The sequence below is a fragment of the Oncorhynchus nerka genome, linkage group LG25, assembly GCF_034236695.1.
Source record: "Oncorhynchus nerka isolate Pitt River linkage group LG25, Oner_Uvic_2.0, whole genome shotgun sequence".
NCBI lineage: Eukaryota > Metazoa > Chordata > Actinopteri > Salmoniformes > Salmonidae > Oncorhynchus > Oncorhynchus nerka.
Window position 1 is genome coordinate 5,711,561 of NC_088420.1, and position 22,036 is coordinate 5,733,596.

General features: G+C 45.0%; 1 protein-coding gene across 1 annotated transcript in view; it reads right to left on the minus strand.

The window, feature by feature from the left end:
* The window catches only part of LOC115122123 (kinesin-like protein KIF1A), a 223,856-nt gene that overhangs the window by 80,736 nt on the left and 121,084 nt on the right, over positions 1–22,036 (minus strand). The window contains 9 exon segments of the mRNA XM_065009497.1: positions 11,686–11,823; positions 14,302–14,480; positions 14,697–14,845; positions 17,348–17,441; positions 17,566–17,638; positions 17,932–18,112; positions 18,644–18,724; positions 18,997–19,103; positions 19,236–19,315. Coding sequence (XP_064865569.1) covers positions 11,686–11,823; positions 14,302–14,480; positions 14,697–14,845; positions 17,348–17,441; positions 17,566–17,638; positions 17,932–18,112; positions 18,644–18,724; positions 18,997–19,103; positions 19,236–19,315 — 1,082 coding nt within the window.

Sequence of the window (22,036 nt, forward strand, 5' to 3'; positions counted from 1 at the left end):
AGTGTTGTGGTAGTGTAGTGGTAGTGTTGTGGTAGTGTTGTTGTAGTGTAGTGGTAGTGTTGTGGTAGTGTTGTGGTAGTGTTGTTGTAGTGTTGTTGTAGTGTTGTGGTAGTGTAGTGGTAGTGTTGTGGTAGTGTTGTTGTAGTGTAGTGGTAGTGTTGTTGTAGTGTTGTTGTAGTGTTGTGGTAGTGTTGTTGTAGTGTAGTGGTAGTGTTGTGGTAGTGTTGTTGTAGTGTTGTGGTAGTGTAGTGGTAGTGTTGTTGTAGTGTTGTGGTAGTGTTGTGGTAGTGTTGTGGTAGTGGTAGTGTTGTGGTAGTGTTGTTGTAGTGTTGTGGTAGTGTAGTGTAGTGTTGTGGTAGTGTTGTGGTAGTGTTGTGGTAGTGTAGTGGTAGTGTTGTGGTAGTGTTGTGGTAGTTTGTGGTTGTGGTAGTGTAGTGGTAGTGTTGTGGTAGTGGTAGTGGTAGTGTTGTGTTAGTGTTGTGGCTGTAGTGGTGGTGTAGTGGTAGTGTTGTGGTGTGGTTGTGTTGTGGTAGTGTTGTGGTAGTGTTGTGGCTAGTGTGGTGTGTAGTGGTAGTGTTGTGGTGTGGTTGTGTTGTGGTAGTGTTGTGGTATTGTTGTGGTAGTGTGTGTGGTAGTGTTGTGGTAGTGTTGTGGTGTTGTGGTAGTGTAGTGGTGTGTAGTGTTGTGGTAGTGTTGTGGTAGTGTTGTGGTAGTGTAGTGTGTGTTGTGTAGTGTTGTGGTGTGTAGTGGTAGTGTTGTTAGTGTTCTTAGTGTTGTGGTAGTGTTGTGTTATGGTGGTGTAGTGGTAGTGTTGCGGTAGTGTTGTGGTAGTGTTGTGGTAGTGTTGTGGTAGTGTTGTGGTAGTGTTGTAGTGTTGTGGTAGTGTTGTAGTGTTGTGGTAGTGTTGTGATAGTGTTGTGGTAGTGTTGTGGTAGTGTTGTTGTAGTGTTGTGGTAGTGTTGTGTAGTGTTGTGGTAGTGTAGTGGTAGTGTTGTGGTAGTGTTGTGGTAGTGTAGTGGTAGTGTTGTGGTAGTGTGTGTGTGTTGTAGTGTAGTGTTGTTGTGGTAGTTGTAGTGTTGTGGTAGTGTGTAGTGTAGTTTTAGTGGTAGTGTTGTGGTAGTGTTGTGGTAGTGTTGTTAGTGTTGTTTAGTGGTAGTGTTGTTGTAGTGTTGTGGTAGTGTTGTGTAATGTAGTGGTAGTGTTGTGGTAGTGTTGTTGTAGTGGTAGTGTTGTGGTAGTGTTTTGGTAGTGTTGTGGTAGTGTTGTTGTTGTAGTTGTAGTGTTGTGGTAGTGTAGTGGTAGTGTTGTGGTAGTGTTGTTGTAGTGTTGTTGTAGTGTTGTGGTAGTATAGTGGTAGTGTTGTTGTAGTGTTGTGGTAGTGTAGTGGTAGTGTTGTTGTAGTGTTGTGGTAGTGTTGTGGTAGTGTTGTAGTGTTGTGGTAATGTAGTGGTAGTGTTGTGGTAGTGTAGTGGTAGTGTTGTGGTAGTGTTGTTGTAGTGTAGTGGTAGTGTTGTTGTAGTGTTGTTGTAGTGTTGTGGTAGTGTAGTGGTAGTGTTGTGGTAGTGTTGTTGTAGTGTTGTGGTAGTGTAGTAGTGGTAGTGTTGTGGTAGTGTTGTGGTAGTTTTGTGGTAGTGTTGTAGTGTTGTGGTGGTGTAGTGGTAGTGTTGTGGTAGTGGTAGTGGTAGTGTTGTGGTAATGTAGTGGTAGTGTTGTGGTAGTGTTGTGGTAGTTTTGTGGTAGTGTAGTGGTAGTGTTGTGGTAGTGTTGTGGTAGTGTAGTGGTAGTGGTAGTGTTGTGGTAATGTAGTGGTAGTGTTGTGGTAGTGTAGTGGTAGTGTTGTGGTAGTGTTGTTTGGTAGTGTAGTGGTAGTGTTGTTGTAGTGTTGTTGTAGTGTTGTGGTAGTGTTGGTAGTGTTGTGGTAGTGTTGTTGTAGTGTTGTGGTAGTGTAGTAGTGGTAGTGTTGTGGTAGTGTGGTAGTTTTGTGGTAGTGTTGTAGTGTTGTGGTAAGTGTTGTGGTAGTGTTGTGGTAGTGTTGTGGTAATGTAGTGGTAGTGTTGTGGTAGTGTTGTGGTAGTTTTGTGGTAGTGTAGTGGTAGTGTTGTGGTAGTGTTGTGGTAGTGTAGTGTAGTGGTAGTGTTGTGGTAATGTATGGTGGTAGTGTTGTGGTAGTGTTTGGTAGTGTTGTGGTAGTGTTGTTGTGTTGTGGTAGTGTAGTGGTAGTGTTGGTAGTGTTGTGGTAGTGTAGTGGTAGTGTTGTTAGTGTTGTTGTAGTGTTGTTGTAGTGTTGTGGTAGTATAGTGGTAGTGTTGTGGTAGTGTTGTTGTAGTGTTGTGGTAGTGTAGTGGTAGTGTTGTTGTAGTGTTGTGGTAGTGTAGTGGTAGTGTTGTGGTAGTGTTGTTGTAGTGTAGTGGTAGTGTTGTTGTAGTGTTGTTGTAGTGTTGTGGTAGTGTAGTGGTAGTGTTGTGGTAGTGTTGTTGCCAGTGTTGTGGTAGTTGTAGTGGTAGTGTTGTGGTAGTGTTGTTAGTTTTGTTAGTTTTAGTGTTGTGGTGGTGTTGTGGTAGTGTTGTGGTAGTGTAGTGGTAGTGTTGTGGTAATGTAGTTAGTTTTGGTAGTGTTGTGGTAGTTTTGTTGTAGTGTAGTGGTAGTGTTGTGGTAGTGTTGTGTGTGTAGTGGTAGTGGTAGTGTTGTGTGTAGTGTAGTGTTGTGGTAAGTGTAGTGGTAGTGTTGTGGTAGTGTAGTGGTAGTGTTGTTGTAGTGTTTGTAGTGTTGTAGTGTAGTGGTAGTGTTGTTGTAGTGTTGTTGTAGTGTTGTGGTAGTGTAGTGGTAGTGTTGTGGTAGTGTTGTGGTAGTTTTGTGGTAGTGTTGTAGTGTGGTAGTGTTGGTGTGTTGTGGTAGTGGTAGTGTTGTGTTGTGTTGTTGTGGTAGTGTTTGTAGTGTTGTGGTAGTGTTGTGGTAGTGTAGTGGTAGTGTTGTGGTAGTGTTGTGGTAGTGTAGTGGTGTTGTTGTGGTATGTAGTGGTAGTGTTGTGGTAGTGTTGTGTAGTGTTGTGGTAGTGTGTAGTGTTTGTAGTGTTGTGGTAGTGTTGTGGTAGTGTTGTTGTAGTGTTGTGGTAGTGTTGTAGTGTTGTGTAGTGTTGTGGTAGTGTTGTGTAGTGGTAGTGTTGTGGTAGTGTGTGGTAGTGTTGTGGTAGTGTTGTGGTAGTGTTGTGTAGTGTAGTGTAGTGGTAGTGTAGTGTAGTGGTAGTGTTGTGGTAGTGTTGTGGTAGTGTTGTGGTAGTGTAGTGTAGTGGTGGTAGTGTTGTGGTAGTGTGTTGTGGTGTGTGGTGGTGTTTTTGGTAGTTGTTGTGTGTGTTGTGTTGTGTTGTTGTAGTGTTGTGGTTGTGGTAGTGTTGTGGTAGTGGTAGTGTTGTGGTAGTGTTGTGGTAGTGTTGTGGTAGTGGTAGTGTTGTGGTAGTGTTGTGGTAGTGTTGTGGTAGTGTAGTGGTAGTGTTGTGGTAGTGTTGTGGTAGTGTTGTGGTAGTGGTAGTGTTGTGGTAGTGTAGTGGTAGTGTTGTGGCTGTAGTGGTGGTGTAGTGGTAGTGTTGTGGTGTGGTTGTGTTGTTTGTGGTAGTGTTGTGGTATTGTTGTGGTAGTGTTGTGGTAGTGTAGTGGTGGTAGTTGTGGTAGTGTTGTGGTAGTGTTGTGGTAGTGTAGTGGTAGTGTTGTGGTAGTGTTGTGGTAGTGTTGTGGTAGTGTTGTGGTAGTGTTGTGGTAGTGTTGTTGTGTTCTTAGTGTTGTGGTAGTGTTGTGTTATGGTGGTGTAGTGGTAGTGTTGGTAGTGTTGTTAGTGTTGTGGTAGTGTTGTGGTAGTGTTGTAGTGTTGTGGTAGTGTTTGTAGTGTTGTGGTAGTGTTGTGGTAGTGTTGTGGTAGTGTTGTGAGTGTTGTTGTAGTGTTGTGGTAGTGTTGTGGTAGTGTTGTGGTAGTGTTGTTGTAGTGTTGTGTTGTAGTGTTGTGGTAGTGTTGTTGTAGTGTTAGTGGTAGTGTTGTGGTAGTGTTGTGGTAGTGTTGTTGTAGTGTTGTAGTGTTGAGTGTTGTGGTAGTGTTTGGTAGTGTTGTGTAGTGTTGTAGTGTAGTGGTGGTGTTGTGGTAGTGTTGTGGTAGTGTTGTTGTAGTGTTGTGGTAGTGTTGTGGTAGTGTAGTGGTAGTGTTGTGGTAGTGTTGTTGTAGTGTTGTGGTAGTGTAGTGGTAGTGTTGTGGTAGTGTTGTGGTAGTGTTGTGGTAGTGTTTTGTAGTGTTGTGGTAGTGTTGTGTAGTGTGTGGTAGTGTGTAGTGTTGTGGTAGTGTAGTTGTAGTGTTGTGGTAGTGTTGTTGTAGTGTAGTGGTAGTGTTGTTGTAGTGTTGTTGTAGTGTTGTGGTAGTGTAGTGGTAGTGTTGTGGTAGTGTTGTTGTAGTGTTGTGGTAGTGTAGTAGTGGTAGTGTTGTGGTAGTGTTGTGGTAGTTTTGTGGTAGTGTTGTAGTGTTGTGGGTGGTAGTGTTGTGGTAGTGGTAGTGGTAGTGTTTGGTATGTGTTGTTGTGGTAGTGTGGTAGTTTTGTGGTAGTGTAGTGGTAGTGTTGTGGTAGTGTTGTGGTAGTGTAGTGGTAGTGGTAGTGTTGTGGTAATGTAGTGGTAGTGTTGTGGTAGTGTAGTGGTAGTGTTGTGGTAGTGTTGTTGTAGTGTAGTGGTAGTGTTTGTGTTGTAGTGTTGTGGTAGTGTAGTGGTAGTGTTGTGGTAGTGTTGTTGTAGTGTTGTGGTAGTGTAGTAGTGGTAGTGTTGTGGTAGTGTTGTGGTAGTTTTGTGGTAGTGTTGTAGTGTTGTGGTGGTGTAGTGGTAGTGTTGTGGTAGTGGTAGTGGTAGTGTTGTGGTAATGTAGTGGTGTTGTGGTAGTGTTGTGGTAGTTTTGTGTAGTGTAGTGGTAGTGTTGTGGTAGTGTGTGGTGTTGTGGTAGTGTAGTGTTGTGGTAGTGGTGTTGTAGTGTTGTGGTAATGTAGTGGTAGTGTTGTTGTGTTGTGGTAGTGTGTGGTAGTGGTAGTGTTGTGGTAGTGTTGTGGTAGTGTTGTGTAGTGGTAGTGTTGTGGTAGTGTTGTGGTAGTGTTGTGTTAGTGTTAGTGGTAGTGTTGTGGTAGTGTTCTTGTAGTGTTGTGGTAGTGTTGTGGTAGTGTTGTGGTAGTGTTAGTGACCCAGTGTTGTGGTAGTGTTGTGGTAGTGTTGTGGTAGTGTTGTGTAGTGGTTGTGTAGTGTTGTGGTAGTGTTGTTGTGGTAGTGTTGTAGTGTTGTGGTAGTGGTAGTTGTAGTGTTGTTATGGTGGTGTAGTGGTGTGTGTTGTGGTAGTGTTGTGGTAGTGGTGTTGTGGTAGTGTTGTGGTTGTGGTAGTGGTAGTGTTGTGGTAGTGTTGTGGTAGTGTGTGCTGTTGTAGTGTTGTGGTAGTGTTGTGGTAGTGTTGTTGGTAGTGTTGTGGTGTGGTAGTGTTGTGGTAGTGTAGTGGTAGTGTTGTGGTAGTGTTGTGGTAGTGTGTAGTGGTAGTGTTGTGGTAGTGTGTGTGTTGTAGTGTTGTGGTAGTGTGTGGTATTGTTGTGGTAGTGTTGTGGTAGTGTTGTGGTAGTGTTGTGGTAGTGTTGTTAGTGTTGTGGTAGTGTTGTTAGTGGTAGTGTTGTGGTAGTGTTGTGTTAGTGTTGTTAGTGTTGTGGTAGTTAGTGGTAGTGTTGTTGTAGTGTTGTGGTAGTGTGTTGTATTTAGTGGTAGTGTTGCGGTAGTGTTGGTAGTGTTGTGGTAGTGTTGTGGTAGTGTTGTAGTGTGTTGTGGTAGTGTTGTGGTAGTGTTGTGGTAGTGTTGTGGTAGTGTTGTGGTAGTGTTGTTGTAGTGTTGTGGTAGTGTTGTGGTAGTGTTGTGGTAGTGTTGTGGTAGTGTTGTGGTAGTGGTAGTGTTGTGGTAGTGTTGTTGTAGTGTTGTGGTAAGTGTTAGTGTTGGTAGTGTTGTTGTAGTGTTGTAGTATTGTAGTGTTGTGGTAGTTAGTGGTAGTGTTGTGGTAGTGTTGTGGTAGTGTAGTGGTGGTGTTGTGTAGTGTTGTTTGTGTGTAGTGGTAGTGTTGTTGTTGTAGTGTTGTGGTAGTGTAGTGGTAGTGTTGTGGTAGTGTTGTTGTAGTGTTGTGGTAGTGTTGTGGTAGTGTTGTGGTAGTGTTGTGGTAGTGTTGTGGTAGTGTTGTTGTGTGTTGTGGTAGTGTTGTTGGTAGTGTGTTGGTAGTTTAGTGTAGTGGTAGTGTTGTGGTAGTGTAGTTGGTAGTGTTGTGGTAGTGTTGTAGTGTAGTGGTAGTGTTGTTGTAGTGTTGTGGTAGTGTTGTGGTAGTGTAGTGTAGTGTTGTGGTAGTGTTGTGGTAGTGTTGTGGTAGTGTTGTGGTAGTGTTGTGGTAGTGTTGTGGTAGTGTAGTGGTAGTGTTGTGGTAGTGTTGTTGATGGTAGTGTAGTGGTAGTGTTGGTAGTGTTTGTGTTGTTGTAGTGTTGTGGTAGTGTTGTGGTAGTGTTGTGGTAGTGTTGTGGTAGTGTTGTGGTAGTGTTTGTGGTAGTGTTGTGGTTGTGGTAGTGTGGTAGTGTTGTGGTAGTGTGTAGTGTTGTGGTGGTGTTGTGGTAGTGTTGTGGTAGTGGTAGTGTGGTAGTGTTGTGGTAATGTAGTGGTAGTGTTGTGGTAGTGTTGTGGTAGTTTTGTGGTAGTGTAGTGGTAGTGTTGTGGTAGTGTTGTGGTAGTGGTAGTGTTGTTGTAGTGTTGTGGTAGTGTTGTGGTAGTGTTGTTGTAGTGTTGTAGTGTTGTAGTGTTGTGGTAGTGTTGTTGTAGTGTTGTAGTGGTAGTGTTGGTAGTGTTGTGGTAGTGTTGGTAGTGTAGTGGTAGTGGTAGTGTTGTGGTAATGTTGTGGTAGTGTTGTGGTAGTGTTGTGGTAATGTAGTGGTAGTGTTGTTGTGTTGTGGTAGTGTAGTGGTAGTGGTAGTGTAGTGGTAGTGTTGTGGTAGTGTTGTGGTAGTGGTAGTGTTGTGGTAGTGTTGTGGTAGTGTTGTGTTAGTGTTGTTAGTGTTGTGGTAGTGTTGTGGTAGTGTTCTTGTAGTGTTGTGGTAGTGTTGTGGTAGTGTAGTGTAGTGGTAGTCGTAGTGTTGTGGTAGTGTTGTGGTAGTGTTGTGGTAGTGTTGTGGTAGTGTAGTGTAGTGGTAGTCGTAGTGTTGTGGTAGTGTAGTGTTGTGGTAGTGTTGTAGTGTTGTGGTAGTGGTAGTGTTGTTGTAGTGTTGTTAGTGTTGTCGTAGTGTAGTGGTAGTGTTGTGGTTGTGGTAGTGTTGTGGTAGTGGTAGTGTTGTGGTAGTGTTGTGGTAGTGTTGTGGTAGTGGTAGTGTTGTGGTAGTGTTGTGGTAGTGTTGTGGTAGTGTAGTGGTAGTGTTGTGGTAGTGTTGTGGTAGTGTTGTGGTAGTGGTAGTGTTGTGGTAGTGTAGTGGTAGTGTTGTGGCTGTAGTGGTGGTGTAGTGGTAGTGTTGTGGTGTGGTTGTGTTGTTGTAGTGGTGTGGTAGTGTTGTGGTATTGTTGTGGTAGTGTAGTGGTAGTGTTGTGGTAGTGTTGTGGTAGTGTAGTGGTAGTGTAGTGGTAGTGTTGTGGTAGTGTTGTGGTAGTGTAGTGGTAGTGTTGTGGTAGTGTTGTGGTAGTGTTGTGGTAGTGTTGTGGTAGTGTAGTGGTAGTGTTGTTAGTGTTCTTAGTGTTGTGGTAGTGTTGTGTTATGGTGGTGTAGTGGTAGTGTTGCGGTAGTGTTGTGGTAGTGTTGTGGTAGTGTTGTGGTAGTGTTGTAGTGTTGTGGTAGTGTTGTAGTGTTGTGGTAGTGTTGTGGTAGTGTTGTTGTAGTGTTGTGGTAGTGTAGTGGTAGTGTTGTGGTAGTGTTGTTGTAGTGTTGTAGTGTTGTAGTGTTGTGGTAGTGTTGTGGTAGTGTTGTGGTAGTGTTGTTGTAGTGTTGTAGTGTTGTAGTGTTGTGGTAGTGTTGTGGTAGTGTTGTGGTAGTGTTGTGGTAGTGTAGTGGTGGTGTTGTGGTAGTGTTGTGGTAGTGTAGTGGTAGTGTAGTAGTGGTAGTGTTGTGGTAGTGTAGTGGTAGTGTTGTGGTAGTGTTGTTGTAGTGTTGTGGTAGTGTTGTGGTAGTGTAGTGGTAGTGTTGTGGTAGTGTTGTTGTAGTGTTGTGGTAGTGTTGTGGTAGTGTAGTGGTAGTTTGTTGTAGTGTTGTGGTAGTGTAGTGGTAGTGGTAGTGTTGTGGTAATGTAGTGGTAGTGTTGTGGTAGTGTTGTGGTAATGTAGTGGTAGTGTTGTTGTGTTGTGGTAGTGTTGTGGTAGTGTAGTGGTAGTGGTAGTGTAGTGGTAGTGTTGTGGTAGTGTTGTGGTAGTGGTAGTGTTGTGGTAGTGTTGTGGTAGTGTTGTGTTAGTGTTGTTAGTGTTGTGGTAGTGTTGTGGTAGTGTTCTTGTAGTGTTGTGGTAGTGTTGTGGTAGTGTAGTGTAGTGGTAGTCGTAGTGTTGTGGTAGTGTTGTGGTAGTGTTGTGGTAGTGTTGTGGTAGTGTAGTGGTGTGGTAGTGTTGTGGTAATGTGTTGTGGTAGTGTAGTGTTGTGGTAGTGTTGTAGTGTGTTGTGGTAGTGGTAGTGTTGTTGTAGTGTTGTTAGTGTTGTCGTAGTGTTGTGTAGTGGTAGTGTTTGGTGTGTTGTGGTAGTGTTGTGGTAGTGGTAGTGTTGTGGTAGTGTTGTGGTAGTGTTGTGGTAGTGGTAGTGTTGTGGTAGTGTTGTGGTAGTGTTGTGGTAGTGTAGTGGTAGTGTTGTGGTAGTGTTGTGGTAGTGTTGTGGTAGTGGTAGTGTTGTGGTAGTGTAGTGGTAGTGTTGTGGCTGTAGTGGTGGTGTAGTGGTAGTGTTGTGGTGTGGTTGTGTTGTTGTAGTGGTGTGGTAGTGTTGTGGTATTGTTGTGGTAGTGTAGTGGTAGTGTTGTGGTAGTGTTGTGGTAGTGTAGTGGTAGTGTAGTGGTAGTGTTGTGGTAGTGTTGTGGTAGTGTAGTGGTAGTGTTGTGGTAGTGTTGTGGTAGTGTTGTGCTGTAGTGTGGTGTAGTGGTAGTGGCAGTGTTGTTAGTGTTGTTGTAGTGTTGTGGTAGTGTTGTGTTATGTTGTGGGTGTAGTGGCAGTGTTGCGGCAGTGTTGTGGTAGTGTTGTGGCAGTGTTGTGGTAGTGTTGGTAGTGTTGTGGTAGTGTTTGGTAGTGTTGTGGTAGTGTTGTTAGTGTTCTTAGTGTTGTGGCAGTGTTGTGTTAGGTGGTTATTGGTAGTGTTGCGGTAAGTGTTGTGGTAGTGTTGTGGTAGTGTTGTGTAGTGTTGTAGTGTTGCAGTAGTGTTGTGGTAGTGTTGTGCCAGTTGTTGTAGTGTTTTTAGTGTTGTGGTAGTGTAGTGGTAGTGTTGTGGCAGTGTTGTTGTAGTGTTGTAGTGTTGTAGTGTTGTGGTAGTGTTGTGGTAGTTGTTGTGGTAGTGTAGTGGCGGTGTTGTGGTAGTGTTGTTTGGTAGTGTTGTAGTGGTAGTGTTGTGGTAGTGTTGTGGTAGTGTTGTGGTAGTGTTGTGGTAGTGCAGTGGTGGTGTTGTGGTAGTGTTGTGGCAGTGTAGTGGTAGTGTAGTAGTGGTAGTGTTGTGGCAGATGTAGTGGTAGTGTTGTGGTAGTGTTGTTGTAGTGTTGTGGTAGTGTTGTGGTAGTGCAGCGGTAGTGTGATGTTGTGGTAGTGTTGTTGTAGTGTTGTGGTAGTGTTGTGGTAGTGTAGTGGTAGTTTGTTGTAGTGTTGTGGTAGTGTAGTGGTAGTGTTGTGGTAGTGTTGTTGTAGTGTAGTGGTAGTGTTGTTGTAGTATTGTTGTAGTGTTGTGGTAGTGCAGTGGTAGTGTTGTGGTAGTGTTGTTGCAGTGTTGTGGTAGTGTTGTGGCAGTGCAGCAGTGGCAGTGTTGTGGTAGTGTTGTGGCTGTAGTGGTGGTGTAGTGGTAGTGTTGTGGTGTGGTTGTGTTGTTTGTAGTGTTGTGGTAGTGTTGTGGTAGTGTTGTGGTAGTGTAGTGGCAGTGTTGTGGTAGTGTTGTTGTAGTGTTGTGGTAGTGTTGTTGCAGTGTTGTGGCAGTGTTGTTGTAGTGTTGTGGTAGTGTAGTGGTAGTGTAGTGGCAGTGTTGTAGTAGTGTAGTGGCTGTAGTGGTAGTGTAGTGGCTGTAGTGGTAGTGTTGTGGTAGTGTTGTGGTGTGGTTGTGTTGTAGTAGTGTTGTGGTAGTGGTAGTGTTGTGGTAGTGCAGTGGTAGTGTTGTGTTAGTGTTGTGGCTGTAGTGGTGGTGTAGTGGTAGTGTTGTGGTGTGGTTGTGTTGTAGTAGTGTTGTGGTAGTGTTGTGGCTGTAGTGGTGGTGTAGTGGTAGTGTTGTGGTGTGGTTGTGTTGTGGTAGTGTTGTGGTATTGTTGTGGTAGTGTAGTGGTAGTGTTGTGGTAGTGTTGTGGTAGTGTTGTGGTAGTGTAGTGGTAGTGTTGTTGTAGTGTTGTGGTAGTGTAGTGGTAGTGTTGTGGTAGTGTTGTGGCAGTGGTAGTGTTGTGTTGTGGTAGTGTTGTGGTAGTGTAGTGGTAGTGTTGTTAGTGTTCTTAGTGTTGTTGTGTTGTTTGTGTTATGGTGGTGTAGTGGTAGTGTTGTGGTAGTGTTGTTGTAGTGTTGTGGTAGTGTTGTGGTAGTGTTTGGTAGTGTTGTGGTAGTGTTATAAGTGTTGTGGTAGTGTTGTGGTAATGTAGTGGTAGTGTTGTGGTAGTGTTGTGGGTAGTGTTGTTGCAGTGTTGTTGTAGTGTTGTAGGTAGTGTAGTGGTAGTGTTGTGGTAGTGTTGTTGTAGTGGTAGTTGGCAGTGCAGTAGTGTTGTGTTAGTGTTGTTAGTGTTGGTAGTGTTGTTTGTAGTGTTGTGGTAGTGTAGTGGTAGTGTTGTGGTAGTGTTGTTGTGGTAGTGTTGTTGTAGTGTTGTGGTAGTGTTTGTGGTAGTGTTGTTGCAGTGTTGTGGTAGTGTTGTGGTAGTGTAGTGTTGTGGTAGTGGTAGTGTTGTGGTAGTGTTGTGGTAGTTTTGTGGTAGTGTTGTAGTGTTGTGGTGGTGTAGTGGTAGTGTTGTGGTAGTGGTAGTGGTAGTGTTGTGGTAATGTAGTGGTAGTGTTGTGGTAGTGTTGTGGTAGTGTTGTGTGGTAGTGGTAGTAGTTGTGGTGGTGTAGTGGTAGTGTTGGTGGTAGTTGTTGTGGTAGTGTGTGGTAGTGGTAGTGTTGTGGTAGTGTTGTGGCAGTGTTGTGGTAGTGCTGTGGTAAGTGTGGTAGTGTTGTGGTAGTGGCAGTGTTGTGGTAGTGTTGTTAGTGTTGTGGTAGTGTAGTGTAGTGGTAGTGTTGTGGTAGTGTTGTGTTATGGTGGTGTAGTGGTAGTGTTGTGGTAGTGTTGTGGTAGTGTAGTGGTAGTGTTGTGGTAGTGTTGTGGTAGTGCTGTGGTAATGTAGTGGTAGTGTTGTGGTAGTGTTGTGGTAGTGGTAGTGTTGTGGTAGTGTTGTTGTAGTGTTGTGGTAGTGTAGTGGTAGTGTTGTGGTAGTGTTGTGGTAGAGGTAGTGTTATGGTAGTGTTGTGGTAGTGTTGTCCATGCTTTGACCAGGTAGTCATGTACCTGCCGACCAGACGGAACCAGGGGAAGCGGTCGTAGAAGGGGTCTCCTCCAGTCATGACGTTCTCACAGTCTTCTATGGTGCTGTTGGGAATCTCTGCTGCTCTGTCATACATCTCTCTCATCAGGTCCAGACGCTGCCTGCAGGGGGCACCAGAGAGCAACACAGGACAACATCAGAATAGAGTATAGAGGTAGAGAGAGAGACGGAGAGAGAGAGAGAGAGAGAGAGAGAGAGAGAGAGAGGAGAGAGGGAGGGGAGAGAGACACAGAGAGAGAGAGAGAGAGAGGGGAGAGAGGGAGGGAAGAAAGGGAGAGAGAGACACAGAGAGAGAGAGAGGGAGACAGAGAGGGGAGAGAGAGACACCGAGAGAGGGGAGAGAGAGAGAGGGGGGAGCGAGAGAGAGGAGAGAGAGAGAGGGGAGAGAGAGACACAGAGAGAGGGGAGAGAGAGAGAGAGGGAGACAGAGAGGGGAGAGAGAGACACAGAGAGAGGGGGAGAGAGAGAGGGGGAGCGAGAGAGAGGAGAGAGAGAGAGGGGAGAGAGAGACACAGAGAGAGGGGAGAGAGAGAGAGAGGGAGACAGAGAGGGGAGAGAGAGACACAGAGAGAGGGGAGAGAGAGAGAGGGGGGAGCGAGAGAGAGGAGAGAGAGAGAGGGCACATATATTATGATAAATATAAGAGAGATCTATATGATATTCAATGATATTTAAGACTACACTTCCATAACATAAAGGGTAGACTACAGTAAAATATACACATTTGTCATGTCTTGAGATATGTACTCATATTATTCCACAAATGTTCACAATCGACTGTCTCTCCATGGGTCACAAAGCACATTATAATTCAAACAGTGAAATTGAGGTGTGCCCCAGGGCATTGTAGCGGGACCACTACTGTTTTTAACACAGTTGGCTACATGTTACAGTAGTAAATAGACTGGGATTAGACCTAGTGTTGGCTACATGTTACATTAGTAAATAGACTGGGATTAGACCTAGTGTTGGCTACATGTTACAGTAGTAAATAGACTGGGATTAGACCTAGTGTTGGCTACAGGTTACAGTAGTAAATAGACTGGGATTAGACCTAGTGGTGGCTACAGGTTACAGTAGTAAATAGACTGGGATTAGACCTAGTGTTGGCTACATGTTACAGTAGTAAATAGACTGGGATTAGACCCAGTGTTGGCTACATGTTACAGTAGTAAATAGACTGGGATTAGACCTAGTGTTGGCTACAGGTTACATTAGTAAATAGACTGGGATTAGACCTAGTGTTGGCTACATGTTACAGTAGTAAATAGACTGGGATTAGACCTAGTGTTGGCTACATGTTACAGTAGTAAATAGACTGGGATTAGACCTAGTGTTGGCTACATGTTACAGTAGTAAACATACTGGGATTAGACCTAGTGTTGGCTACATGTTACAGTAGTAAATAGACTGGGATTAGACCTAGTGTTGGCTACATGTTACAGTAGTAACTAGACTGGGATTAGACCTAGTGTTGGCTACAGGTTACAGTAGTAAATAGACTGGGATTAGACCTAGTGTTGGCTACATGTTACATTAGTAAATAGACTGGGATTAGACCTAGTGTTGGCTACATGTTATAGTAGTAAATAGACTGGGATTAGACCTAGTGTTGGCTACATGTTACAGTAGTAAATAGACTGGGATTAGACCTAGTGTTGGCTACATGTTACATTAGTAAATCAACTGGGATTAGACCTAGTGTTGGCTACATGTTACATTAGTAAATCGACTGGGATTAGACCTAGTGTTGGCTACATGTTACAGTAGTAAATAGACTGGGATTAGACCTAGTGTGGGCTACATGTTACATTAGTAAATAGACTGGGATTAGACCTAGTGTTGGCTACAGGTTACAGTAGTAAATAGACTGGGATTAGACCTAGTGTTGGCTACATGTTACAGTAGTAAATAGACTGGGATTAGACCTAGTGTTGGCTACATGTTACAGTAGTAAATAAACTGGGATTAGACCTAGTGTTGGCTACAGGTTACAGTAGTAACTAGACTGGGATTAGACCTAGTGTTGGCTACATGTTACAGTAGTAAATAGACTGGGATTAGACCTAGTGTTGGCTACATGTTACAGTAGTAAACATACTGGGATTAGACCTAGTGTTGGCTACATGTTACAGTAGTAAATAGACTGGGATTAGACCTAGTGTTGGCTACATGTTACAGTAGTAACTAGACTGGGATTAGACCTAGTGTTGGCTACAGGTTACAGTAGTAAATAGACTGGGATTAGACCTAGTGTTGGCTACATGTTACATTAGTAAATAGACTGGGATTAGACCTAGTGTTGGCTACATGTTATAGTAGTAAATAGACTGGGATTAGACCTAGTGTTGGCTACATGTTACAGTAGTAAATAGACTGGGATTAGACCTAGTGTTGGCTATATGTTACAGTAGTAAATAGACTGGGATTAGACCTAGTGTTGGCTACATGTTACAGTAGTAAATAGACCTTGATTAGACCTAGTGTTGGCTACATGTTACAGTAGTAAATAGACTGGGATTAGACCTAGTGTTGGCTACAGGTTACAGTAGTAAATAGACTATAGAATACTACAGTACCTGAGCTTCTCCAGAGTCCAACAGTGGGTGGCCCCATTCTTATGGTCCTGAACCTCCACAGCTACGATGGTCCTGGGGAACGGGCGGGTCGCTCTGTCCTTGGCTGCCTCAGGGGGCAGCAGGTCAGTGGGCAGGGGGGAGTACAGGGTGTCGGTCAGCAGCACAAACTGGAACTGGACCTGGGGGAGAGGGGGGGGGCACAGGGTTAGTACAACACAAAAGGACAGTTCAGAACCTGGGTTCAAATTGTATTTCCCGAACATCCCCCCTCATTTGTCACTCCAGTCAGACTCAATCAAACACTCAAATCATTTGGAAAACAAAAAACAAAACTACATGAACCCAAGTCTGTGACAAGTATGTTTCCGTGGAGATGTGCTGAATTGTTCTCAAACCTTCTTCTTGAGTTCCACGCTGATGGCGTTAGCCTCCTTGAGGAAGATGGCGTTTCCCCACAGCTGGTCTCTGAGGGAGGTGAACTGGTAACAGCGCCACTTCCTGAAACCCCACAGGGCTAGCTCCGCCTCCCTCTCCGTCCACTGCGCTGTGGAGCCCAGAGGGTACAACAAGATGACCCAAACATCTGAGTTCAACATCAACACATTGTATGTGTGTACAAAGGGATGCTATTTAAATGCAGAGCCTCGTCCTTAAACATGCACATTGACGGTAAGATCATGTGACAAATAAAGTTTGATTTGATTTTGACATACACTTAAAGTATGTGGACACCCCTTCAAATGAGTGGATTCGGCTATTTCAGCCACACCCGTTGATGACAGGTATATCGAAATTAAGCACACAGCCATGCAATCTCCATAGACAAACATTGGCAGTAGAATGGCCCGTAATGACGAGCTCAGTGACTTTTAAACGTGGCACCGTCATAGGATGCCACCTTTTCCAACAAGTCAGTTCGTCAAATTACTGCCTCGCTAGAGCTGCCCCCCGGGTCAACTATAAGTGCTGTTATTGTGAAGTGGAAACGTCTAGGAGCAACAACGGCTCAGCCGTGAAGTGGTAGACCACACAAGCTCACAGAACGGGACCGCTGAGTGCTTAAGTGTGTCGTGCGTAAAAATGGTCTGCCGTCGGTTGCAACAGTCACTACTGAGGTTCCAAACTGCCTCTGGAAGCAACGTCAGCACAAGAACTGTTCATTGGGAGCATCATGAAATGGGTTTCCATGGCCGAGCAGCCGCACACAAGCCTAAGATCACCATGGGCAACGCCAAATGTCGGCTGGAGTGGTGTAAAGCTCACTGCCATTGGAGTCTGGAGCAGTGGAAACACATTCTCTAGAGTGATGAATCCCACTTCACCATCTGGCAGTCTGACTGATGAATCTGGGTTTGGCGACTGCCAGGAGCACGATACCTGCCCCAATGCATAGTGTCGACTGTACAGTTTGGTGGAGGAGGAATAATGGTCTGGGGCAGTTTTTTATGGTTCAGACTCCTTAGTTCCAGTGAAGGGTAGTCTTAACAGTACAGATTTTAAAGGATTTTGTACTTCCAACTTTGTGGCAACAGTTTGGGGAAGGCCCTTTCCTGTTTCAGCATGACAATGCCCCCATGCACAAAGCGAGGTCCATACAGAATTTTTTTATTTTTTTATTTTACCTTTATTTAACTAGGCAAGTCAGTTAAGAACACATTCATATTTTCAATGACAACCTAGGAACCGTGGGTTAACTGCCTTGTTCAGGGGGCAGAACAACAGATTTTTACCATGTCAGTTCAGGGATTCGATCTTACAACCTTTCGGTTACAAGTCCAACGCCCTAACCACCAGGCTATCTGCCGCCAAACGACCGATTTGTTGAGATCCGCGTGGAAGAACTTGACTGGTCTGCACAGAGCCCTGACCTCAACCTCATCGAACACCGTTGGGATTAATTGGAACGCCAACTCTGAGCCAGGCCTAATCGCCCAGCGTCAGAGCCCGACCTCACTAATGCTCTTGTGGCTGAATGGAAGCAAATCCCCACAGCAATGTTCCAACATCTAGTGGAAAGCCTTCCCAGAAGACTGGAGGCCTGTTATAGCAGCAATGTTCCAACATCTAGTGGAAAGCCTTCCCAGAAGACTGGAGGCCTGTTATAGCAGCAATGTTCCAACATCTAGTGGAAAGCCTTCCCAGAAGACTGGAGGCCTGTTATAGCAGCAATGTTCCAACATCTAGTGGAAAGCCTTCCCAGAAGACTGGAGGCCTGTTATAGCAGCAATGTTCCAACGTCTAGTGGAAAGCCTTCCCAGAAGAGTGGAGGCTGTTATAGCAGCAATGTTCCAACGTCTAGTGGAAAGCCTTCCCAGAAGAGTGGAGGCTGTTATAGCAGCAATGTTCCATCATCTAGTGGAAAGCCTTCCCAGAAGACTGGAGGCTGTTATAGCAGCAATGTTCCAACATCTAGTGGAAAGCCTTCCCAGAAGACTGGAGGCTGTTATAGCAGCAATGTTCCAACATCTAGTGGAAAGCCTTCCCAGAAGACTGGAGGCCTGTTATAGCAGCACAACGGGGTACCAACTCCAATGGAATGAGATGTTCGATGAGCAGCTGTACACATACTTTTAGCCAATACCACTAAATTATATTCAATATATAAGTTATATGGAGCATTCCAGTTGTTATTTTGTTGGAATTAATAACCTTGTTTTGAACTGTTTCATACTATACAGTTCATTTACAGTTCTGAAAATGTTAGATTTGCATCGTAACCACTCCAACACTGTTTCATTATCAATGTGTTTCTCCTGCCATTTTTTGAATTCAAATTCCTTGGCGGGAATTAAAAAAAATGAAATATCACGATCACTACGGAAACGCTAGCATGTGTTAATCTTCCGGAGTACTGTGCTCTGGAGACACATTCTCTCATCTAAAGCCAGCCACACCATCCTTGTCCCCCCCCCACCTTTCTCCCCCGTCCCCCACAAACACCTCACAGACAAATGTTCGATTTTTTATTAATGATTTCCTGATTTTGGAATGAGATGTTCGACATACCTTTGGCCGTGTAAATAAAAGTCAGTGACCAGTGACGTACCTTCCTCCTCAGGCTCCTCCTCTTCCTCTCCTACTACCTCAGGGTAATATCGGTCCACCTGTTTCTGAAGGGCTTCCAGCTTGCTCTCATAATCCTGTGGAAATGGTCACATGATCAGGTTTTAACTAGAAAATAATTCAGACTTAATGTAATTCAGACTCAGACTGAACAAAAGGGTAATATTTTGGTGATCTTGTCCATTGGTTAACAGGTCTCACCATCCTCTGCTGTTCCAGCAGGTTGTGTGTCTCTTCTCTCTCTTTACGGTACTGGTCCTCCAGCTCCTGAAGCCTGAAGACACAACCACAGACTCAACCACAGACAGACACAACCACAGACACAACCACAGACACAACCACAGACTCAACCACAGACTCAACCACAGACACAACAACAGACTCAACCATAAATGTCATCTCAACTCACCCCCACTCACAACCACAGACACAGACACAGACACAACCACAGACTCAACCACAGACACAACCATAGATGTCATCTCAACTCACCCCCACTCACCCCCACTCACAACCACAGACACAACCACTCTTACAGTATTTACTCAACCTAGTCTCTCTTCTCACCTCTGGTCCATCTCCTGCTTCATGTCGATGCCCTGTTTGTCCAGCAGTTCTCTCTGTGCGAAGGCCCAGTCCATTGGCTCCACGGGGGTCTCAGCGCAGGGCGTCCTCTCCCGTTCCTGGCGCGCCTGCTCTGGGTGGTTGAACCGGAACACGTGGCTCTTACCCAGAATAATACGGTTCCCTGGAGGACAGGTTGATCCAGGAAGCAGGGAGAGAGACGTTTCGAAAAGCATTCGGTGATCGGTACAAATGTCCGGATAGAAGTGAAGAATGTTACAAAGAGCAAAAGAGAAGCGGTAGAAATTGAGTAGGGAAGTGTAGAGGACATCTCCAGACCAGAGGACAAAAAAGGAAGAGAGAGAGGAAGAGAGGGAAAGAGAGAGGGAGAGAGAGAGAGAGAGAGAGAGGGAAAGTGAGAGATAGAGAGAGAGAGAGAGAAAGAAAGAGGGAAAGAGTTAGAGAGAGAGACATAGAGAGAGAGAGGGAAAGAGTGAGAGAGAGAGTGAGAGAGAGAGACAGAGAGAGAAGGAAAGAGTTAGAGTGAGAGGGAAAGAGAGGGAAAGAGTGTGAGAGAGAGAGAGAGAGAAAGAGTGAGAGAGAGAGAGAGAGAGAGGGGGGGGGGGAGTGAGAGAGAGAGAGAGAGAGAGGGAGGGAGACAGTGAGAGAGAGAGGGAAAGAGAGGGAAAGAGAGGGAAAGATATAGCTGACCCACCTGATTTGAGGACTGTAGCCTCGGTGACCCTCTTCCCATTGACGTAGGTCTCAGCTCCCTCACAGGGCTCCAGGGTGACTGCTACTGGGGCAGAAAGGAGACAGACAGGGAGATGGAACTTTCGAGACACTACCTGCATCTTAATTATCCACCCTTTTCCATGAAGTGTGCGTTCGTGCATGGTCTCTTACACCAATCCTATCCTTGCTTTTAAATCCAAGTAAGATAGCACTCTTTAAGGAAAATAATAGAGAATAGAGAATTGCATGGTACAGTATCCACACGAACCATAATAACACACTCAGCCTCTAATCAGTAAACCAAAGCATACCCAGCAGGGTCCAATATCTCACCTTCTCCAATGGGTCCCGTTGTAGAGGTAAATGTACAGTGTTCGTCCTTGATGAAGTGACCACTGAGGACAATGTCCTGCCTGCTGCTGGCGTCCACACGACCGACCCTGGGAAAGAAAGGAGTCAACATTAGGGTATTGTACTGTACAAAATGTGTGATATTCTACCTAAAAGATACATAACGTAGTTTATAAGCCATTGTGAAGTCTCATACATTATTCTTATGACATATCTCTTACTTGGTGTCGCCATCTTTGATGTAGTACAGCAGGCACTCTGACATCAGGGGGTCCTCGTTGAGGTTCACCAGGTGAGGAGTCTACAACAAGGAGGGATCATATGGGTTCATACGGGTTCATATGGGTTCATATGGTTCATATGGGTTCATATGGTTCATTTATGTTCATAGGGTACATATGCATTCATATGGTTCATATGGGTTCATTTAGGTTCGTATGGTTCATATAGGTTCATATGGGTTCATATGGGTTCATATGGTTCATATGGGTTCATATGGGACTTCATTTACCTGTTGTCTCATCTAATGTATCAAATGTGGTCATATCATTTGTTAAACCTAATTTCATATTTTATTTTTTACTATCTATACAAACTTGTACATCTTAATTTCACGCTCATGAAACATGTTGTGTTTATATTTATTATGTTCAGTATAAGCCTCGACTGTCTTGGTGTGTTTGGACCATGATAGATTCTTGGTGATGTGGACACCAAGGGACTTGAAACTCTCAACCCGCTCTACTACAGCCCGGTTAATGTTAATGGGGTCCTGTTCGGCCTGCCTTTTCCTGTAGTCCACGATCATCTCCTTTGTCTTACTCACATTGAGGGAGAGGTTGTTGTCCTGGAAACCACCCTATAGGTTGTCGCATCGTTGTCTCTGTTGTGTCGTCAGCAAACTTAATGATGGTGTTAGAGTCGTGTTTGACCACGCGGTCATGGGTGAACAGGGAGTACAGGAGGGGACTAAGTACACACCCCTGAGGGGCCCCCGTGTTGAGGATCAGAGTGGCAGACGTGTTGTTACCTACCCTTACCATCTAGGGGCGGTTCGACAGGAAGTTGCAGGATCCAGTTGCAGAGAGAGGTGTTCAGTCCCAGCGTCCTTAGCTTAGTGATGAGCTTTGAGGGCACTATGGTGTTGAACGCTGAGCTGTAGTCAATTAATAGCATTCTCACATACGTGTTCCTTTTGTCCAGGTGTGAAACGGCAGCGTGGAGTGCGATTAATATTGCGTCATATGTGGATCTGTTGGGGCGGTATGCGAATTGGATTGGATCTAGTGTATCTGGGAGGATGCTGTTTATGTGAGCCATGACCAGCCTTTCAAAGCACTTCATGGCTACCATGGGGCGGTAATCATTTAGGCCTTTGCGCCCTTGGGCACAGGGACCATGGTGGTCTGCTTGAAACATGTAGGTATTACAGACTCGGTCAGGTAGAGGTTGAAAATGTCAGTGAAGAGACTTGACAGTTGGTCTGCGCGTGCTTTGAGTACACGTCCTGGTAATCCGTCTGGACTCGCGGCTTTGTGAATGTTGACCTGTTCAAAGGTCTTGCTCACATCGGCTACCGAGAGCGTTATCACACAGTCATCCAGAACAGCTGGTGCTCTCATGCATGCTTCAATGTTGCTTACCTCGAAGCGAGCATAAAAGACATTTAGATCGTCGTGGGTGATGTCGGCTTTTGCCGACTGGTTGAACACTGGTACACACTACCAAGTAGGTGCAATTTGTCAGATGTTGCCCGACTGGAGTTACACAGCGACGGCGTCACTGCTATTAGCTTCACGACCAGCGATATCAGCCCCATGAGCATGCTGAGTCTGACAGCACAGTGGGTCGTGGAGGATTTCCTACTGAGGAAAGCCGTATTGCTCATGAATATGCTGGTTGTCATACCGCTGCTGCCATTTCAATGGCATGAGAACATGTTTGAAACATGGAAACATGAACATACCCCATTCAAACAACTGACTGGAGAAAGAAGCTCATCAACTGTGTCTGCAGCAGATGTGATACCCTCTGTCATGGCATTGAAACGCCTGCTCAACCAAACTGCCCACACAGACCGTGGCGTTAACTTACAAAGTACTCGAGGCTGTGAACAAGCGATTCGGTGGCATTCTGTCTTTACTGTATCGCCACCATGTTGGATGCTAGGTACAAGGACCGCTACTTCTTTAACAGGCATTCTCTCTTTACTGTGTCGTCACCATGCTCGATGCTAGGTACAAGGACCGCTACTTCTTTAACAGGCATTCTCTCTTTACTGTGTCGCCACCATGTTCGATGCTAGGTACAAGGACCGCTACTTTTTTAACAGGCATTCTCTCTTTACTGTGTCGCCACCATGCTCGATGCTAGGTACAAGGACCGCTACTTCTTTAACAGGCATTCTCTCTTTACTGTGTCGTCACCATGCTCGATGCTAGGTACAAGGACTGCTACTTCTTTAACAGGCATTCTCTCTGAGCCTCTTTACTGTGTCGCCACCATGCTCGATGCTAGGTACAAGGACCGCTACTTCTTTAACAGGCATTCTCTCTTTACTGTGTCGCCACCATGCTCGATGCTAGGTACAAGGAACGCTACTTCTTTAACAGGCATTCTCTCTTTACTGTGTCGTCACCATGCTCGATGCTAGGTACAAGGACCGCTACTTCTTTAACAGGCATTCTCTCTTTACTGTGTCGTCACCATGCTCGATGCTAGGTACAAGGACCGCTACTTCTTTAACAGGCATTCTCTCTTTACTGTGTCGTCACCATGCTCGATGCTAGGTACAAGGACCGCTACTTCTTTAACAGGCATTCTCTCTTTACTGTGTCGTCACCATGCTCGATGCTAGGTACAAGGACCGCTACTTCTTTAACAGGCATTCTCTCTTTACTGTGTCGCCACCATGTTCGAAGCTAGGTACAAGGACCACTACTTTGATGCAGACAAGAAGCAGGGTTTACATGAAATGTTACAGACACAGCTGGACAAGATGGAAACGGACACAGTGACAGTG